The 17322-nt window shown below is 37.6% G+C and overlaps 2 protein-coding genes across 2 annotated transcripts; both read left to right on the top strand.

Moving 5' to 3' along the window:
• The first annotated feature begins 285 nt into the window (after positions 1-285).
• On the top strand, positions 286-1325 carry LOC145140906 (uncharacterized). The gene is made up of 2 exons (XM_079074291.1): positions 286-400; positions 494-1325. The coding sequence occupies exon 2, from the start codon at positions 659-661 to the stop codon at positions 1139-1141; it is 483 nt and encodes a 160-aa protein (XP_078930417.1). The 5' UTR covers positions 286-400; positions 494-658; the 3' UTR covers positions 1142-1325.
• A 117-nt stretch (positions 1326-1442) lies between these two features.
• On the top strand, positions 1443-2679 carry LOC145139384 (uncharacterized). The gene is made up of 2 exons (XM_079073225.1): positions 1443-2151; positions 2216-2679. Exons 1-2 carry the CDS (start codon positions 1446-1448, stop codon positions 2677-2679), a joined length of 1170 nt encoding a protein of 389 aa, XP_078929351.1. The 5' UTR covers positions 1443-1445.
• Positions 2680-17322: the final 14643 nt, after the last annotated feature.

Raw genomic sequence — 17322 nt, 5'->3', positions numbered from 1 at the left:
TTGAATATGCTAAACTTATTTGTTGATTATGTTGAAATATGATTAATCTTTGTAGCTAAAGTATGTATTCTATATTTTCTTTTGTTGTTAGCAATGGGAGATAAACATACATGGACCAATGAGCAAACAAAATGCTTATTGCAAACTTGTATTGAAGAAGTGCAAACCGTGGGTAGAAAAGGTTTGAGTTTGCACAAACAATCATGGCACAAGTTAGGAACAACTATTAAGGAAAAGTATGGCGTGGATTTGAATCAACGACAATTAAAAAAACGCCTATGATAACCTTAAAGCCAAATACACAGGATGGTTATACTTAAAAAACAAAACTGGAAACCTTTACAATCCACAAACAAATACTTTTAACTTAACAAATGAGGAGTGGGAGGACTTTAAAAAGGTATATATATATACACACACATATTTACATGTATATTGTTTATATAGTTGCCATTTATTCTTATATTACTTTTGTTACATTGATTGCGTTTAGGGACATCCGAAAGCCGCTTCTTTGAAAACCGTCCCATTATTGTTTCCAGAGCTTTGTACAGAACTCTTTGATGGAAACAGTGCATCTGGTAATCTCAGCTATGCCACATCCCAAACACCATCGGGACATGGATCATCTTCTTTCCATGGCGCACCACTACAGCTTATGGACGCCCCTTCCATTAACATAGATGAGGATGATTTCTTTTCCAATCATACTAGTGAGAATTTTACTCAGCCTCCACCTTCTGCTGCTTCACCTTCTGCTGCCTCACCTTCTGGTAACCCCAACAAAAGGGCTAAACCATCAACTCCTAGACCTCGAGCTCCTAGTGCCTCACCTGATCTACCTTCTTGTGCCTCGCCTAAAGCTTCTATTACTGCTGATGATTTAGCATTGGAGATGCAAAAAGCTCTACGTCATTTGACTCAAGGGCCAACAATTCCCCAATGTTTAGAGAAGCTTGAGTTGCTCGAGTTAGACCCAGTAGACCCTCTACGATTTGCTGCGTATCACATTTTTGGAGGGACGATGAATATAAGAGAGATGTGGGTAAATTTGCCTAACGATCCACAAATATTAAGAGGATGGATTGAGATGACAGCTACAAGTTTAGGAGTTCTAAAGGATGGAAAGATTGTTCGTTAAGTTTATATGTTTGAGTTGTTTAGGTTTTAATTGCATGTTTTGGAACTATATGGTTATGTTTTTTGGTTATTTGCTACTTGAATGTTATTTGTAGTATTTAGTACTTGAATGTTATGGTATGTGGTACTTGAGATGTTATGTTATGTTATTTGGTACTTGAAATTTATGTTATGTTTTTTAGGTACTTGAGATTTATGATATGTTTTTTGGTACTTGAAACTTATGTTATGTTTTTTGGTACTTGAATCTTATGTTATGTTATTATCTTATGTTATTATATGTTTTGTTGATTAATAGGTTTGTAATGGATCACGACAAAAAGATACTACTCATAATTCTTATGTACTTGTACGTCCGCTACTTTTGGAAGAGGGGTGTCAAACGAGTGCGGGACAACGATTCGGAAATGACGGGACATGAATTTACGTTAGAGTTACTTCACCGTAATCCTCTACAATGTCTTGAAGTGCTACGCATGTCCCGTGAATCATTTGTCCGGCTATGTGCTCATTTTAGAGTAAACTACGCATTAAAGGATAGCAAACATGTGTCGGTTGAGGAGAAGATGGCTATGTTTTTTATGATGATCGGTCATAACCAACGTTATGTGATTATCAAGCGGAGATTTCAACACTCAAAGCAAACAATTCATAAGTTTTTTCATGAAGTGTTGGACAAAATGTTGCTTTTCGCACATGACATTATAGTACCAACTTCCTTTAATCCGAATCCAAACATTCCGGGACATAATAGGAGGCTACGACGGGTGTTCAAGGGAGCAGTTGGTGCACTTGATGGCACTTTGATACATGTTGTTGTCCCTGCAAACAAACGGGATTTATATAGAAGTAGGGGAAAAGGCGATTGTTACCAAAACGTATTGGCAATATGTGACTTCAACATGATGTTTACGTTGGTTGTGGCCGGTTGGGAAGGGATAGCACACGATTTTAGAATTTTATCAGAAGCATTAGCAAATCCACATGCACCATTCCCGCTTCCACCACCAGGTAAATTTATGGTTATTTAAATAGTTTTATCTTAGTTTGAAAAATAAATGACTTTTTTTTACAGATAAATATTATCTTTGTGATGCCGCCTATGCAAACATTCGAGGTTTTATGACACCGTACCGTAATGTGAGGTATTGGCTTGGAGATTTCCGTCGAAGACGTGCATTAACGAATAAAGAAAAATTTAACCATGCGCACGCAATACTTCGGAATGTCATTGAGCGTGCTTTTGGTGTCTTGAAAGCACGATTCCCTATATTGAAGAGGATGACACCATTCTCGTTGGTTACACAACGAAACATTACCCTAGCATGTTTTGCGCTTCATAATTTTATAAGAAGAGAGGGACTACATGATGGGTATTTTGCACGATATGATGAACCAAATGTCTCGGTTCGGAATAACAATGCAGTCATTGATAATGATAAAGATGATATTCCAACACATGGTACTGCAGCGGACCGTGAATATATGACTCAGTTACGGGATGAAATTGTCGAACAATTGATGCAAAATATGGAATGAGAATTATTAAAGTTTGGTTGTATGAATTTTATTTAAAAATGTTATTGTAAGATTAATTTGGTTGTTTGAATTTTATTTCAATATTTTAAGACTACAATTATTAAATTTTTGGTATTAAAAAACTATTTTCGGTTTATTAAAGTACTTTATTTTAAATTTTTTAATATTTGCAGCAGCCTGCAGACGTTAAAAAAACAAACATGCTTCTCAGTACAGTCTGCAACACTTTGGTCCACCTCTTCTGCTGCAGAGGGCTGCAGAGGTGGTCCGCAGACTTCTGACAGTTTCACTTCGAAAAAACAAACAACACCTAAGATGAATCGGGAATATAAAAATAGATTTTACAAAGAAAAAAAATACAAATAATTAAAAAAGGTATCTGGATCTTCTCACACCACTTAACGCCTCCTACTTCTCTAGTGTTATCGATTCCAATATGTAAAAATGAAGCAACCATCATATGTGCGCCTTCTTTTCAGATTTCATGCACTACACATAACAAAAATGAAAAGCGAAAAAAGCAAATGAGTAACCAAGCATGAAAACGTTCTTCTTATATATGCAAAACATTTTAGTTAACTAATCAATTAAATAACATAATTTGAAGAGTTAATGGTTTCAAAACATTAATCTTTTTTTTTTTGAAACGACAAATATATTAAATTACTCCTAAATTAATCCACCTATGTCCACTGTGGGACTTAAACCATCGGTCTCAATGAGGGAGGACAACACCAAATACTGATGGACTATCTATTAATATTCTTATTAACCTATCTATTAAGTAGCGTAACTTGAAATTATTGAAATCATTATTAAAAGTCAACTGAAAGGTCATTGGGGTTTCAAAAATATGGTTGAAGTGTTTTGGCCAATATTAAACACTGAAATTAAGAATGAAGTCACATAAAATATACTATTATACATAAATCTCATCAACAGTTTTAAAATAAGTCAATTTGTAAATATGATATTTAATTTTCAAATATATATTTTGGAAAGCCTACATATGACTTTATGTTGTGCGTCGAGAAACTCTTTTCTTAATCTCCAGAAAAGCCCTAAAATTTTACCCTAATTTACGAAAAAGTCTCAAACTAAAATTTGTTTACGAAAAAGCATGAATTACCGGTAAAAATGGTGATTTGACCCCTTTTTTCCGGTTTACCGGTTTTATTACTTACATGTTTCACTAAAGTCTCATTATTTTACCCTAATTTGCGGATAAGTCCCAAAATAAAATTTACTGATGATTTGACCATTTTCTTCATGTAACATACATTTTATCGGTTTCATTGCTGACTTAGACACACAGTCATTAAATTAGCTGATAAGATGAATACGATGGGTTATATAATGTCACATTTACTGTAAATTTGATACCCATCTGATACCATCTCATCGGCTCATTTATGACTATGTATCTACGTCAGCAATGAAACCAATAAAATGTGTGTTTCCAAGAAAAAATGGCAGAAAATGAGTTGATGTCTGATGAGAAGAATATATTGGGTTACATAAGATTAGACATCAAATTATTTTCTGCCATTTTTTCTTGGAAACACACATTTTATTAGTTTCATTGCTGACGTAGATACATAGTCATAAATGAGTCGATGAGATGGTATCAGATGGGTATCAAATTTTACAGTAAATGTGACATTATATAACCCATCGTATTCATCTTATCAGCTAATTTAATGACTAGGTGTCTAAGTCAGCAATGAAGCCGATAAAATGTATGTTACATGAAGAAAAGGGTCAAATCATCAGTAAATTTTATTTTGGGACTTATTCGCAAATTAGGGTAAAATAATGGGACTTTAATGAAACATGTAAGTAATAAAACCGGTAAACCGGAAAAAATGGGTCAAATCGCCATTATTACCGGTAATTCATGCTTTTTCGTAAACAAATTTTAGTTTGGGACTTTTTTGTAAATTATGGTAAAATTTTAGGACTTTTCTGGAGATTTCTCAATTAAATTTTACAAAGCATGGAGCAAAATAATTAAACAAATGTACATGGACCTTCTCACCACTAGTCAAGATTCTGAAAAGTACATCATGGTTTCGTCATGACGTGTCATGGCTCCAAAGTTTGTACTTGCCGCCAAACTTTAACAAAATGTCTCCTTAATTCATATATGTATATAAAAAATTATGAAACAATAGAATATATATATATATATATATATATATATATATATATATATATATATATATAATTATTAATTATATAAAAAATTGTCGGCTTAAGTCATGTCTTACAAACGATGTGACTTGCTAGGGCTCAGAAAAACTTGAGGCTTGACATTGCCGCCAAGTCACGCTTAACGCTATTTAGAACATTGCCACTAGTTAACGACCGCCAACCCCTAGTTGTATCAATTTCAATATCCAAAACTGAAGCAACCATATTATATGTGCCTTCTTTTCAAATTTCATGCACTATGGACAACAAAAATAAAAATAGAAGAGAAACAAATATAAGTAACCAAACATGAAATTGTTCTTCTTATATAGGCAAAACATTTTAGTTAACTAATAAGTTAAATAACATAAGTTAAAGAGTTACGTGTTTTAGAACAAATATTCTTATTAATCAATCAATTAAGTAACATTAGTTAAAACTATTAATTATAGTCACTTCAAAGTTCATTAGGGTTAATAATAATTATGGTCGAAGTGTTTTGGGCTCTATTATAATAGATATATAGATGTTATATTGGATACATAGTGATGTATTTTTGTAAATTTTTCCTCCTAACATTTATTCTAAAGATTAATGTTTTTATTCATAAACATTTTAGTTATCCAAACATTTGTATTTAGTTATAGATGTGACGCCTGCAAGATAGGGCTAGATGATTAAAGAACAATAGGATAATTAGACATTATAAAAGAAGGATTCTTTAGGGAAAATAATCTAAACGGAAGTCTTAGTAGTCATTAAACTGTGAGCGTGCATATAGAGAACATCCAAATCTGACTTCGTAAGAGGAATTTATGATTTTTCGAAGTTTCAGCGCACCAGTATATGACTCGGAAACTGAAGTAGAGATCAGTTGATTGTTAGGAAAAACAATCTAAACGAGAGTTGAAGATCTCGTCCATATGGTTTGTATATATAAAGACAGTCAAAAACGGATATCATATGAGAAAGTTATGAATTTTTAACGGACTTTAACAGACTAAGCCAGTTAAAAATATAGCTTTAAAAATAAAGTCAAAATTAGCCGACGGAGTTGTAAGCCCCGTTTATTTAATAAATAAATAGACAAGGCAATGAACGAATAGTAGCCCTAAAATCAATAATAATATAGCAAGGTGTGACAACTCGAAATTTCTATCTTGTAAAGCCATTCAATTCAACCAAAAGTCAGACATGTTTATGTTATCTTCTAGCATTGTTAAGGGTCTGTTTGAGTGTTCTAAGCCTAGTACATTCAAGGTTTAAGTGTTAGGAAGTATCTACTAAAGTTCAGTGTGCAGCATTCAAGCCGGAAAACTCCATTACTTGGAGTTTACGGCCGTAAACTAGAGATTACGGCCGTAATCTCTTGGCTGGCCGTGAACTCCACCCTTAAGGGTGATATTCCTTCATTTTTCATCACTTTTCACACTTCCAACTCAATAACACTCATTTTCTCTCTAAGTATCATCAAGAACGCATCCATTTCTCGTCAAATTAGTAAGTGATTCTTCCCATGTTAGTTGATATCCTTCTTTATCTAGTAAAACCCTATGATTTCATCCTTGAATTCATCTCTTTTGGGTTAGATCTTCAAGAACACCAAGAACACCCACTAGTTCTTTGGGCCGTGAACACCCCTTCAAGCTTCAAAAACGTAAGTATCCTTCCATATACTAGTTATCCATTAGAAGCTCTTGAAACACATTCAAGAATCGACCCTTTTAGCTTAAGCATCAAGAGTTTACGGCCATGACATCTCCCTTGGCCGTAAACCCTTCTCATGATCTTCTTAGGCCGTAATCATCAATGGCCGTAATCATCAATGGCCGTGAACACATTGGCCGTAAACACACCCTTGTGTGTGGTCGTAAACCCCTTAAGTGCAATCATGTGTGATTGTAACACTTCATTCCAAGTGTTTCCTAGTCCCTAAGGTGGTTCCAATTCATGATTAGTTGTTATATACACTAATTATATCCATATATGTGTCATTATATGCTTAATAGGATTTGTTTGTGTTCGAGACTTCACTTGACACTTAACATCCTATATCGATCTTTCATTCGAATCACTTACTATAGGTGAGTTCATACCCCTAACTTATCTTTTAAATGATTTTAAATGCTTTTATGGGGGGGGGGGGAATACAAGTAGAAAACATTATAGTTATTATATCAGTCACACGTGATTAATAACTACCAAACATGTGGATTTCTTATACTTCAAACTGTGTTATCAAACAAACTGCTTCAAATCGTTTTAAAAACTCTTTTATATGTCAAACTCCTTAACAAACTCTTTTAAACTTATATATTGTCAAAATCATGTTTATATAGATATAGTTATATAAATAAGGTTGAAAGGGCTTAGGACTGATAACTCGCTTTATTTCCTGTTCCTTGTTTGGTTGTGGACTTAGGGTATCGGTTGTTTGTCCGAGTGTGGTTTGAATCTTAGTTATATATTATTTATATGTATGTAGATATAAAAGTTCTTCCAATCAGTTCAATACATTTGGGTAGCAAAGGTGTACCAACATGATCAGTCATTCAAACAACAGTACTAGTAAACTATAATAGGTATAGTTTAGGAAGTTACTACTTACTATTTCTAGAACAATGAAACATACAAGAGTCAGTTCAAACATACTATAACGAGAAACAATTCATACTATAAACTAGAACAGAGAGAACATACTATACACTAGAACAGAGAGAACATACTATACACTAGTACAGAGAAAACATACTATACAAATACAAGAACACTATAACATTAATGTGAGACACTGCTTCATGGCATGGAAATATACTGCTGTGTCACGTTTTGTAACCAGAGTCTCCTGGAGGGAGAGCGTAGATCTGTACGGGATTGACCATCCTACACCTTGTTACTAGCTATAGTGGGACCTGCAGGTCTACAGGTGACGAATGTCATATCATTTCGACATCTTTGATCGTCGTGTTTACTAGTCAATCAAGTATGGTTACAATCTTATCACATTTTACCTTAATTAAACAAACTGGTTTAAGGTAGTTAGTACATTGGTAGTTACTTATATAAAACTACAGTACATCTTTATTTTCCCATTACATTCACATTGTGATCTTCTCACATAAACGGTAATGTAAACTATATTTTGGTAATGATAGTCATACTTGGGAAAAACACTCACTTTTACAAAGGAACAAACATAAAGAACAGTTGGGTCTTGGTATAAAACTACTTTAGTAGAAAATATAGGATTGTCAAGGAAGTATACAAACATTTACATCAAACACTTACAAACATGTACATCAAACACATACAAACATTTTCATCAAACTTACACAAACAATGACACTAAAATACTTATGAACTCACCAACTTTAATGTTGATCTACGCTTTTAAAATAACTTGTATTCTCAGGTCACCAGTAGACAGGTACCGATGACCAGGTTTTGAGAAGACGGAGCACGTTCAAGGCTCGTCTTTTATTTTGATTCTTATTTTTGGTGTCTTTCAATCTATGCAGAACACACTTGTATTAAAATTATATTATTAATGCAATGGATGATGTTGTTGCTTGTTTTACTATTATGCATTGTTATGATACTATTACATGAAGAGAAATAAGCTTTATCTTAATTTTTAATATGTATTCGTGTTGTATATTCGTGTCGTGTCGTGTCTCTCACAGATTCATGTATTCGTGTCTGAAATTGCCAGGTCTAGTCTCGAGGGTTAATTATTACAATTTTAGAAGTTGGGGGTTAAAAATGTAAGTTCTTGATTTAATTTGAAAAGGATTTCAGAAGTCAAGGTGTGTTTGGTAATTAATGGACTTAAATTGAAAAGATTTGAAGGCTTAGGGGCTGATTGGTAATTTCGGGACCTATTATGAAAGGACTTTTGGAGTCAGGAGTTAAAAGGGTAACTTATGGACTTCGTTTGGAAGGATTTTTAAGGGGAGGGACCATTTCTGTCATTATGGTCGGAAGTTTCTATAGGTGCCGGATATATATAACCCCTCTAAACCCTAACCCTAATGAACTATCTCCAGTCGCCACCCTCCCTTCGCCTCCTGTCGCCGCCACCACTGTTGGAGCAAGAAAACCACCCGTCGAGTGCCATTAACGCCATCCCCGTTGTTGCTGAAGATAAAATCCAAGAGTTGAAGACGAAGTCGCTGCTAGCGTCGGCGGTCGGCGTTGCTTCAGTTCACGGTGGTCTCCGCTCATCCTCTTCACCCGTTCTCCTATTGCTATTTCTCAGTCGCGACCGCCGCCGCCGTCGTGTGGCTCGTTTCTGTCTGCTCCGGTCATCGTCGCCACCTCGAAGGGCTGCCGTGTTCGTGTTTCACGTGAGTATGAGAGTGCTGCAGTTTCAAGTTCGTGTAGTGTGTGTGTGTGTCTGTGTTATTTCGTGTATGTGGGGTTTGTTTGGCCGGAATTCACGAGAACAGCCACCACCACCACCATGAGGTGGTGGCTGCCGCCATGTGCCACTGTCGGCCACCACAAGGGTGGTTGTGTGTGTGTGTTTGTAATAGTGAGTGTGTGTGTGTTATGTTGAGATTTTGCATTGTAAAATTGTACTGGTAGGAATAATCAAAAGAATACTCAAAACCACCACCGTAGGGTGGTGGCTGCCGCCACCGGCCCCGTGTTGGGTGGCGGTGTGCTTTGCATGTGTTTGGATTACTTTTGGGATGCTTGGACTCGATTGAACTAGAACCCTAACCACCACCGTAAGGTGGTGGCCGCCGTTGACCACCACTATCTGAGGTGGTAGTGGGTGGTGCCCGACTAGCGAAACCCTAATGGGCCTAATGAAACCCTAGTGGGCCTATTGAAACCCTAATTGATCTAAAGATTTAGTTTTGGGCCTATTGGGCTATGATTGGGTTGGAAACCCTAATTAGGGTTTAGAAAACCCTAATTTTGGATATATTAGTTTGGACTTATCGGAACCCGCATTTTGGGCCATTGGAATGGAATTGTGAATTACACCCAATCACACCATATGATTTATCTAGTAGAGTGATGGACTTAATGGATTAAGTCCTTAATGGGTTAAGTGAGAAACACTTAACCCTAATCGTCATTTCATGTGAAAACCCTAATTGTGTCGGGTTTAGAGTTGGGCCTAGATGTCTGGACTCTTGATGGGCCAACTACTAACAAGTAAATCGACTAGAACACTTGGATTGGGCTTAAGGATAAGGACCATTGGAAAGGTTTAGGCCCAATTTGGAAAATTGGGCCATAGATGGGCCATATTTTGGGCCTTGATGATTATGAGATATTGGACCATCAGAATGTCAAGTGTTGGACCAAGAATAAATGGTTGGGCCTTAGGGCAAGACCATGTAGATTTTTGGGCCCAATTTGGAAAATTGGGCCATAGTTGGCCTTGGTTCATTATTAGACTTTTGGGCCTTTGGATTGTGTGACATTCCCATTTTCACGGCCAGAAAAGACCGATTTGTTTATGCTTTATTTGAAAATCAGAGTATATTTTTAAATAAATATATTGCGGAATTTGTTCCCAGAAAAACATGATAAATATATTATCAAAGCATTTCCGAAGAAATGTATTTTGTTCATATTAATTAAACTTTGGGATGTCATCGTCAATACTGAAACATAAGCATAAACAGACCTTACATTTATTTACACTAGTGATCTACATCTCCTTTAAATCTCTCAGTGTAAAGTAGCTTCGTATCGATACCTATGATACAAAAATATTGAGTGGGTCAGGTTTGGAAAACCTGGTGAGTACATAGGGATTTCAATCCCACAATGTTATAACATATATATAATTTAGAATTCACGCAATATAAAATTTCTCTCTCTCTCTCTCTCTCTCTCTCTATATATATATATATATATATATATATATATATATATAACCAACTCTTACCCCACCCTGTCAATCCTCTCAACGAGACTAAAAACTAACCTCTCGACCTGATCCATACTCCCGGATCTAAAACTAACCTCTCGAACTGATCCATAGTCCCGGATCTAAAACTAACATCTCGACCTGATCCATACTCCCGGACTAAGGGCAACTAACTATGTCTTAATCCATACTCTCGGATTAATGACAGATTATATGTCCTGTTTATACTCTCGGACTAAGGACAACTAACTATGTCTTAATCCATACTCTCGGATTAATGACAACTGACTAAGTCTTAATCCATACTCCCGGATTAATGACAATTAACTAAGTCCAATCCATACTCTCGGACTAGGGACGAATAACTATGTCTAATCCATGCTCCCGGATCAATGACATATTTTAAAATTCTATTCTCCGTATATATCTCACTCGTACTCATAAAGAGATACTACCCCATAACCATTATAACAAACCTTAGGTTTACTCTTTAACCTAAGTTATCATAAACAATAAGGTATGTCCTTTAACATTTAATTCAGACATCATCAAACAACTCACACAAAACATATATTCAATACATTCAAACAATACTTGTATTAAAATCATGTTCATGAAAGGGACTATGCACTCACATGATAAGACGACGATTGGACAGCACTTAGTCCCTTAAAACAATATTCTTCGATGAACTGGGATGTTTTCTCAAAAAAACCGGGCTTCACGCGGGCAGAGTTTCGGCTCGAAAACTCTTTTTCTCGGGATCTTTGGGGCGTCGGGACTTGCTTCGGGTGTCGGAATTGATACCGGGGATTCGGGGGTATTTCTTGCCAAGTAGAAGAAAGAAAAAGGGGTGGAGAATGGTAAATTAGCAAAAGAAATCGGCAGCCCTCGAGTTCTATTTATAGGGTGAAAATTTGAGATTCACGACGTGAACCATGTATGTTCACGTCGTGACTTCGATCCTGGTCACCCCCTAGGCTTGCCGTGTGTCTTCCAGGCTCGAAACGTGTCGTTCACTGAGTTCACGTCGTGAACACTGTTTTCACGTCGTGGTCTCTGACACGGCTTTGGGGTTCGCGCCCCGAACTTCAGAAATTCATATCTTTCGCATACGAACTCCGTTTTCGACATTCTTTATATCCACGCGTAGGCGAAATTATGCTCTACAACTTTTGTTTAGACTCCATCGGCTAAATTTTACTTTATTTTTAATATTATATTGATATTATATTTTTAACGGGCCGGGACATGAAAAGTCCGTTAAAATTTCATAACTTCTTCATCCGATGTCCGTTTTCGTCTGTCTTTTTATCGTTACGCTACTATTAACGAGATCTTCGATTCTCGTTTAGGTTGTGTCGGCTAAAAACCGCTCGATCTATTATTCGAATCTCGGGCTGCATACTGCTAAGTCGAAACTTCGAAAAATCATAACTTCCTCATACGAAGTCAGATTTGGGCGTTCTTTTTATGAACGCTCTCGGTTTAACATATTATGCATCTTTCGTTTAAATCGCTAAGGCCAAATATCGCTCTATCGTAAATTCACTATTTACGTCGCATTGTGTCGTGCCGGTTCTGTCGCGAAACTTCGACAGGTCATAACTTCTTCGTTATAACTCGGATTTCAGCGTTCTTTATATGTACAGAATCCTTGTAACATATACTAAAAATTAGTTAAGACTACTCCTTCTAAATAATCTTCTATCAAAAAGTCATTTTCGACGCTTATCGTCTCTAAATTGACTAGCCCGAATCTGCGGGTGTTACAGATTGGGCCTTAGGATTGAATCAAGCTAAGATAGGGGTAAAGTAGTCTTTTACCCCAAGCATGGACTTATGGGTATGTGTTGGAACCCAATCATTAATTGGGTGTTATTTTGATGTTGACAGATTCGAGAATCTGTCATCCAGCAGCTAGGGTTTTGTCAGCGGGACTTCAACAGTGTGAGGTGAGTCCTCTTCTAGTAGGATCGGGTCTAAGGCCACAATGCCGACCCGTTTAGATGATTAGTAGTTCCGGACTACGGTCCGATGCCGGGGTGGTCCCGATAAGAGTATATGTATGCTTGATGTCTTTGTGATTCATGCATGTTATGTATTATGTGTTCCGGGCTTCGGTCCGATGTCGGGGTAAGCCCGATGCATGTTAGCTTGTATGTTATGTGTTATGTGTTCTGGGCTTCGGTCTGATGTCGGGGTAAGCCCGATGCATGTTAGCTTATATGATTTGTGTTATGTGTTCCGGGCTTCGGTCCGATGCCGGGGCAAGCCCGATGTATGTTAGCCTATACGTTATGTGTTTTGTGTTCCGGACTCCGGTCTGATGTCGGGGCAAGCCCGATGAATGTTTATATGCTCATGTTATATGCTTATGTTATTTGTTATGATATGTTGTATGTATGCTGGGGCAAGCTCGATGTCGGACGGGGTCCGATACCCGATGCGGTCGGATGCCGGGCGGGGCCCGATATCGGGTAAGCCGATGTCGGTTTCGTCCCGATGCAGCTGGGCGGAGTCCCAAAGTTATGTTTATGTTATGTGTTTATGTTATATGCATTGTTGGTATGTTTATATGTATACCGGATTTTGGTTCGATGCCGGGCGGGGCCTATGTAGTGAGCAAGGCCCAAGTTATGTAATTATGCGTATGGTTTGTGGTAGTTTGGGGAGACTCACTAAGATTCGTGCTTAAAATTTTCAGTTTCTGTTTCAGGTACTTCGGTTTCGAAAGAGGAGCTCGGGATGATTACAGTGCACACACCATTTGTTTAGCCTGGGATGTTTATACTCTGATATATTTTGACATGTGATTATGATACATGACTTATGACTTTTATTCGATGAGGATATTTATGGTTTTAATAATGATTTAAAAACGAAATTTTTGGACTGTATACTTGGGATGTTTCAAGTTGGTATCAGATCCTTGGTTTGAGGGATTCGGGCACACTCTCGGGTGTTTCTGAACTCAAACTAAGGACATGGTATGAAAATTTTCAAAAGAAAATCATTTTTACAAAAGAAATTTTAAAAGAGAAAAGAACTTTGAAAAGAGAAAAAGGGTGTGGTGCATGCAATCAGCCGAGCTCAAGTAAGTACTCCCAAATTTCCCATACAAGTTCAGTTTATGATATGTTATGAGAACTGCATGCTAGATTAGGACTAAGGATCTAGGAAGGATGCCTTATGTGCCTATTATATGTGTATCAGCTTTATGATAATTGCATGCTAGTTTAGGTCTAAGGATCTAGGGAGGATGCCTTATGTGCCTGTTATATGTATCTCAGCTTTATGAAATGCATGTTAGTACAGATTAGTCAGTGATGGCATGAATGTGATATGCTTGATTATGTGTACTCGATGCTCGAATGTTGATTGCTTCGTGCTATTAGGACTTCTAGTTATCTCTTACTAACTAGTAAATGAATATGTTAAGTTACATATTGCGAGGACTAAATAATTTCAGAATGTTAGGTCTAGCTCTATTGCACAACTCTTGTTTGAGTCCAACCGTTGTAGGGTAGGATCTCTCATTCGAAGAATTATCTAGTCTTAGTGATAAGTAGCAGGGACTTCTTATGCAGTTGATAGCGGAGAGTGGGTTGGTGATTACCCTAGGGCAAGCCTAGGATGAGTTTAGCATGAGATCAGCAGTAGTAGTAGAAGGGACTTGGTGGAGTCGAGGCAGTTCTTGAGGAAAGTACGGATAGATGTGGAAGGTAGTATGGGCACGTACTACTGAAAGCAGAGGATCCGTACTCGAATCAAGGAAGGCTGAGATGAATCCAGGAAACTTATAGTGTGTGAGATCCCTCGAGTTATGATGAGTATTATGATGTTGGTGATGGTATATTACCGAGTATAGAGACGTCACGTGGTAGACCAGATGGCAGTTCTGGTGTCGGCGAGGGATCAGGATCGGACCCTAGAGTCGGGAAACTTGATGGTCAAATGAGGGATTCCATTCCATCTGAGAGTACGCGTAGTATCATTGACCAAACTCTTGTGATCTTCAGTATGATCAAGGAAGGCAATTTAGAGATTTGTGATGAGAGGCTGAGTGCATTCTGCACTGAGATAGCAGCCATGATAGGGATGCGTACGCTGATGATTCGGGAGTTCGGAGCTTGAAAAGCTCCAGATTATCATGGGGATAGGGACCCCATTGCTAGCAGCATGTGATTGGCAGATGTCGCCAATATTTTCGTACCAGTCGTAGTCTCAAAAGGAGACAAAGACCGACTTGCTTCCTGCCTCCTGAAGGACAAGGCTCGTGATTGATGGGAAGAGGTAGGTAGTGAGTTGGGTGATGATGCGGTCGATGTTATGTCATGGGATGACTCTTCGACTGGATTTCGGGTAGAGTTTGCCCGGGCGATTGAGGCGCAGCAGTTGGCACAAGAGTTAGTAGATCTCTGCTAGACTATTGAGACTGTGGCAGAGATCACTGCCAATTCCCGGGAGGGAGCTTATTTGGTACCGCAGTATGCAGCAGATGAGGAAGAGAAGAAGGTAAGGTATCACGACATACTGCAGAATGATAGCAGGAAGATTGTGAGTATCTCGGGGTGCAAGACCCTGAATGATATGACTTCTAGAGCCCGATAACGGGATATGGACTTGGAGCACATTGGTAAGAGGGAATCAGATCAGTTGCTTATACTGAAGGGTCTCGGGAGGAGACCCAATATTTAGGATCATCTTTTGAGAGGCCAGCAGGGCCAGATTCGGTGCAGCACTTGCGGGAAACTGCACGGTGGAGCCTTTCGTCCCAAGGGTTTGAGTAAGTGTAACTCTGGGCTATCCTCTGTTTGTGTTTGAATTATGTTTTCGAGAGATGTTATATGCCAATTGCATACTGAGAATTATTAGTGAGTAGCGGAAGGTCATTTCCCTAATTGTGGATTCGAGGAGTGTTCATCGGGTTCTTAGAAGTTGTGTGATCTTTTGGATTGGCTAGTATTGGAACACCAGCAATGGTAAGTGTTGGTTTCCAACAGATTGGTCATGGGATGGTAAGAAAGATTGAGAATCCTTCAAGTATTGTGTGTTGTAAGATGTTAGTTGAATCAAAGTGGGGGATAATCGTTTAGGGATTTAGAAGCAGGAGCAGTTTTGAAACTGAGATAAGTTTCGCATCCTTGACAGAAAGGAAGACAACCCAAGCGGCTATATAGACTGAGGATAGTGCGAGTTGGAAGTTTGAAAAACTTTCCAATAATGAGATCGCGTTCTCAGAATGTGGTAGCAGGCCTTAGGGAATCAGGTTGGATATTCCACTCAGGACATGGGTTCATTTTTGTTGGTTAGGTCGTGTGTATGCTCGACGTTGGATATGTTGTTGGATTAGTGTCTAAGCCCGTAACTATATTTGGTATGTACTTGACCCGGTTATGCATGGTCCTTTTGGGTTGCCTTCACCAAAGCAACTTGACAAGGTAATTTGATATGAGAGAGAGGATATTATGGTTTATTAATATATTATAAGAATAATATATTAAAGGAGAAATCATATTTATTTAATTAGTATTAGTCATAAATTAATTAGGAATTAATTTGGTGACTAAAAGAGATTAATTAAATAAAGGGGCATAAACTGTCAAATGTGTGATAGTTGAGTTTTGGGCTGGGAAACCTAATGGACTAAGGGGGAACGAAATTATGATGAAGGATCTGTTGGATAAGGTGTATAAGTCCATAACTATTTCTGGTATGTACTTGACCCAACCCGGCATGGTCCATTTGGGTTGCATGGCACCATGCAATTGGATAAACTAAAATGAGAGAAATAACACTTATGGTTTATTAATATATTATAAGTTCTAATATATTAATAATATTATTTAATTAGTTTGATCAAGAATTAATTTAGAATTAATTAAGTGATCAAAAGATAACTAATTAAATATATGGGTAGATTATGTAAATCTTCCATATCTTATATAGTGGGCTAAGAGGCTCCATGGATTATCAAGTTGGGTTCCACCCATAGGATGCTCCATGGAGGCTCCATGGGAGTTACAAACCCATGGGTCGTGGAAATGAAGAGTCATGCCACATTAGGGTTTACATGGTGTAACCCTAGATGTGACACACTATATAAGCAACATGTTCTCCACCAAAATCGGCGACACTAAGAAACAAGAGGACTAGAGCCGATTTTGCAAGTGTAAGATTCTCTCAAAGTTTACTCCTTTGCATTTGGTGTTGTGTGAAGCATTTGAGGCATCACACTTGGGGTGCTAGGCTCACAAGGTTTCAAGGATCATAATCAACAACAAGGTAAGTTATTCTATCTTTCATTCAAGTTAAAAATGTTCCCCATGTATGCTAGATAGGAATATAACCTTGGAATTCAACTTTGCATGATTATTAGACAAACATAGATCCAAGGTTATTAGGGTTGCATGTACACTTAGGAAGTGTTAGAATGCTCAAAACCCATCAGTGGTATCAGAGCCTAGGTTTGTTTGTTGTTTTTTGTGTGCAAACAGCTTGAAAAAAAATTGTTTTTCTGTTTTCTGCTCGTATGAAAGTTTGCACATTTGTTG

The sequence above is a fragment of the Lactuca virosa genome, chromosome 9 (genome assembly GCF_052849685.1).
Source record: "Lactuca virosa cultivar CGN04683 chromosome 9, Lactuca_virosa_CGN04683_v6, whole genome shotgun sequence".
In the NCBI taxonomy this organism is placed as follows: domain Eukaryota; kingdom Viridiplantae; phylum Streptophyta; class Magnoliopsida; order Asterales; family Asteraceae; genus Lactuca; species Lactuca virosa.
This window is presented reverse-complemented; position numbering and strand designations above follow the sequence as displayed.